General features: G+C 28.5%; 2 protein-coding genes across 3 annotated transcripts in view; both read right to left on the bottom strand.

Moving 5' to 3' along the window:
* Window positions 1–228: 228 nt before the first annotated feature.
* Window positions 229–4874, bottom strand: part of LOC111628252 (protein Smaug homolog 1-like) — a 31555-nt gene continuing 26909 nt past the window's right edge. Inside the window, exon 3 of one of the 2 annotated variants that reach the window (XM_023372002.1) lies at window positions 229–581. In XM_023372002.1, the coding sequence (XP_023227770.1) occupies window positions 286–581 (296 nt within the window). In that variant the 3' untranslated portion in view covers window positions 229–285. The remainder of the gene's footprint in view (window positions 582–4874) is intronic. The other variant, XM_023372001.1, reaches the window with a different exon arrangement.
* Window positions 4342–4874, bottom strand: part of LOC111628251 — a 2769-nt gene continuing 2236 nt past the window's right edge. The window contains exon 2 of the mRNA XM_023372000.1: window positions 4342–4838. Coding sequence (XP_023227768.1) covers window positions 4344–4838 — 495 coding nt within the window. The 3' untranslated portion in view covers window positions 4342–4343. The remainder of the gene's footprint in view (window positions 4839–4874) is intronic.

The raw sequence follows: 4874 nt of genomic DNA, 5'->3' as shown, positions 1-4874 counted from the left end.
ATTTGGAAGAAATATATTTTTAAAAGTACCAGAATACAAGTTATCCCTTTTGACTGTGTAGTGTAATATTAAATATTTAACCTCTAAAATCAGCTTAAAAAGAGAAGTCACTTCTTGCANAATTCAACTTACTTTATTATTTTTAATTAAATTTTTTTAAATACCAAAAATTTATATTTTTTTCAAATCCAAAATCTCAAAATAGAATTTCAATGTTAGACATATTACTACAAAGAAAATAAATGCCAAATATCACAATGAATAAATAATTTACATTGGGTTTGTTCACTTACCGTTAATGGGACCATAGTTACTCATGCGTTCTTCAAGATGACGCAACCAAAGTGTGAGAGAACGTCTATCATCATTAGATATGGCTGGATGAATGAGAGAATAAGACAATAACTGACGACTCTCCTCAATGTGAACACAGTTTTCAATTGAATGTGATAGTATCTTTGGTATCAAACTAAGATACTGCAATTTTGCTTCATTATTTCCTGGTCGTAATAATGGAAGATGAGATAACAATTGGACAACAGCATTTTCTTTGGTTTCATTGCACAGACTATTGATAAATGCTACAAATTAAAAGCATATATTAACTGATGTAATTGCCTCATGTCAATCTGTAAATTTTTTGTATTTACTTGTTAAGTATTAAATATTCAAATTACAATGTTATATACTTTATATACTTAATAAATTAGCTTTATTAACAACAACAAAAAATAACTATCTCAATTCTCATTATAAGTTCACAAGGATTAATATGCTTAAAAGAATGGTATCATGAAAAATTCTGATTTAATGGAAATAAATTTGGTTCATTAAAAAATAAAACCTTACTATAAAATGTATTTTGTTTTGTTTAGATTTTGTTGTTTGTTTAACTATTACTTATTTAACTTCATGTCAATTTTATTCTACCTTCAACATCCTGCAAAGTTAAAATATGTATTTATTTGATATCTTCTGTATTATCAATATTAAATTTGAAAAGTTTACAAACTTATCCATCCCTTTTTTCTTCAACAATGCCATTAATCATTCTTATTCTTGTTTTTTCTTTTTTTTTTTAAATTAATGTATGTGGGCTAATTTTTGGTAATTCAGTAGTTTCATCTGTATACAGATTAATTTTTCCAGAAAAAATGGTAGGAATCTTCTAAAAACTAATTTTGCCATTAAATGCTATTTTATATTCAGCACTCATTGGCATATTACATTATTTTTTTTTATTCAAGTATTCAATACTTCATATTATGTTGAAGTGTCCTTACCACTATACATATTCAGGCAGGAACCTAATCTTTCTTGAAACATAGTTATTTAAATTGGTATTTAATTTCCTCCAACTGGGCATTAGTTATATCCTATTCATGTTTAGAATGTACTAACTATAAAATTAAATATTTTCTCATTAAAAAACTAGTAATTTTCACTGTAAAAAGGTTGTATCCATGTTGTTGTCATTTCCTAACTGTAACATGGTCATAAATCAGGATTTGTACACTCTAATGCTTTCTATTTATTCTGTAAAGGAGTCTGGAAAATGTTTAATGGCCATGTCTGTAGCTGGTTAAGAGTGTTCTGTATATGCTGCAGTAATTTTCCCATTAGAACCTTTGCAAAAGACACATCAATCCACTCTCAAATCTTAGGAGCTGTGATTTGGGAGCAAAAAGTTATTGTAGGATCAAAAGCAACATGTGAATCCCAGCTTACTACTGGAGGAAGATGATAAAAAAGCTTAGCATAATGAAGTTGTAATCTATAGCAATGATGAAGAAGAGGAACATTATGATGTTCTCCATAGCAATGATGACTCAAACTGAATTGAGGATATGGCAATACTGTAATAACTTTATGTTTATGGTAGTAATGTTGTGTAAATATAATGCCAAAAGACAGTACACTTTTCTTTCTTATAATATATTTGGTATTGTAAGTGAGCTTATAAAATTTTACAATGTTGTGTAGTAGTATGTTTTCTATTAAATAGAAAAGAAAAATTCTTGTGAATTACCCACAGTTTTCATTATTTGGGAGAGAGATTGGGTGGAAGAAACCAAGGAGGTGATGATGGAAAGAAGACTGAACCAAATTTCCCTTTTTTTATCCCTAGGAAAACTTCATCCTTGACTAAAGTGCAGCAACAGCTTGCAAACTCACATTAGAGTGCATCCACACATTTGCTATTTGTTGAATGCCTAACAGACATTTCGCAAATAGCAAAAAGTGTGGATAGTTTACTCATGATGAATAATCAGAATTCATCATTTTCTGATTCTTGTCAGTAAACTGTGCCAAATCAAAGGATGCAAAATTTTCCATTGACTTAACATAAGGATGACCTTTGACCCATCTTATATCTCCTGTTCTAAGTTGAATTTAAAAATTTGGTCCCACTGTGACATGCCATTTTATTAGTTCTATTAATGTGCAAAATTTCATTTGAATTGGTCAAGTTGTTACTTTGCAAAACAAGTTTTAGCAATTTGGCAATTTGAGTTGCTGACTAATTTTGATGCAAAATTCTGCAAGAATGAAATTGACATCAGATCTCCAAATTTTGGTATTGTCACATCACTAGTTAAAACATCTTAAAAACTAACATTTTTAATGATGGACAATACCAAAATTTCTCCTGATTCTGATTCTTTTGAATATTTTCTAAAGTTTATTTTAGTTTAGAAAAATTAGCTATTTACATTACAAGCATGATACATTCATTAATTAATAAACATCAAGCATAAGAATGAAAAGTGATTGGGAAATCCAGAATCAATCTTTCAAAAGAAACCTGAAAATTCTTTATTTATATGTGGATATGCATACTTTTATTGCAGAGTAGAAAATAAATTTTAATCTATCTTATTGCAGATAAAGTTAATATTGCAACACTATCCTCAAACAAATTACAGCTAATTCCCTTTAACTAAAGAAAGAAAAAAAAAACTATCCCATTGTGTCATCTAAGGTTGCGACCTTTGAAAACTGTTTTGTTGGCTGACACGACGACTGAGGAAGGGGAAGGTAATGAGAAGATGCACTTCTTTTTTAATGCTTCTCACAATTGGCATGCCTTGTAAATGCTGTAATTCCATTGTATTTAACACTAAATGAGGTTCAGCAAATGATGCAACAAACAAAACGAATATCATTATCATCACAAGTTAACGAAATTTTGAATTCATTCACTTGAGCCAGGTTTTCCTAAATGTGCAATTGCATATACTGTACAGTACTTATTTGAGGAAAAGAAGAATCAAATAAATGCCTAGACTGATTTATCTAGAAAAATCAATTTTCTCAAAACAGCAGTAAATTTAGTGTGAATAATTATTTTTACTTTGTAGACATGAAAGTTTCCAATAAATGAATACTTAACTGTTAATATTGTGTTTTTAAAAACAAAATTTCTGTGGAGTGGGACTTGTTTGAAAGATTTGTTGCTGTCAGATGTAAGGATATCATTGGCTAAAGTTTATAAAATAATATTGTAAACGACCTCTCAGATTACCCTCATATGTCAACAGTTATTGAATTTGTTCTTTCACACCCAGTGCACACTATTGAGTGTAAAAGGTTTGTGATATAACATTAACAAAAACTCCAATTGGAAACTGTCTTGATGTATAAACTGTCAGCAACTTGTTAAACATCTATGAGAATAAACAAATGTTTAAACAATAATATATTGTGTATTGTTCTGGGCAGCCTCACGGATGAGAAATGTTAGCTACAGTTTCTAAAATTTTGCTACAACTTTTTTTTAGTAAAATTAGCTAAAATACTACAGAAAATTTTTTTCCAGCTTAAACCCTGGTAAAGTAAACTAAATGGAAACTATATCTCAAAAATAGATTTTCAACCAAAGCCTCCTTATAAGAATAAGGCAAGTACAAACAAATAAAAGAAAGTGAGGAAAAGTGTGTGTGGTGGCCAGCATAGGCAGACTGATAATAGAAAGCAAACACATTTAAAATATTGCATGGTTTTAGACATAGATGATAAAATATTACAAAAACAACTTGCTTAAAACACAAAGAGATCCGGGACAAATTTTGTTTTTGAATTATTAATAGTGTTTTTGATAAAGACTTGTATTAATAAAAAATTGCAAAAGTAGAATTTCATTCCTTTCAAAGTGAAGTTTGTTGTTATAAGTAAGTAAGTAAGTAATCTTTATTGGAGTAGAAGGCTTTCGCCTGTTACAAGGGCGTTTTAATTTTGAATTAACGCATATTAACATCTCATATAATAATTTTTTTTTTTAACAATATTAATATTTTCTATTTATTAGTCTATACAATTATATTAATAATTTGACATAATTATTATTTAATTAGTTGTTTAACATAATTATACAACTTATAAATTGTGTTATCATCTGCTCTATCTAATGTCTTGTACATTTCTAGCTCACTAGTACATTTAGCTAGCGTCCCAATCTGGAGTCTTTGTAGTTTATCCTTTTCGTCGCAATTTTCACATAAAATATGAATTTTAGATAAATTTTTGGTGCAATTCGGACATTTAGATTGGGTGTAATCTATATATTTGTCATTTATAATTATTCCGTATTTATTTAACCTAATCTGTATAAAAAACTTTTTAACGTTAAAAGCTATATTTGTCAATATATAGTTGTTATTTACAGGATAATTTAAAATTGTTGCATACCAGCTTGTATTTTCTCGTTTTCGTATATCTTCCACGTCTTGGATAATAGAGTATTCCATAACTCTATGTATTATTTCTTTACTATACTGCTCTATATCATAATTACGATCCATAAACAGTTTAATAGAAAATCCATATTTATTAACTATCTTCGATAACTGAATTATCCAACTTCGTCTTAAGTC

The sequence above is a fragment of the Centruroides sculpturatus genome, unplaced genomic scaffold (assembly GCF_000671375.1).
Source record: "Centruroides sculpturatus isolate CEXI.00-Female unplaced genomic scaffold, Cexi_2.0 scaffold512, whole genome shotgun sequence".
In the NCBI taxonomy this organism is placed as follows: domain Eukaryota; kingdom Metazoa; phylum Arthropoda; class Arachnida; order Scorpiones; family Buthidae; genus Centruroides; species Centruroides sculpturatus.
Note: the sequence above shows the minus strand (reverse complement) of the source record. Positions and strands in the feature narration are given on the sequence as shown.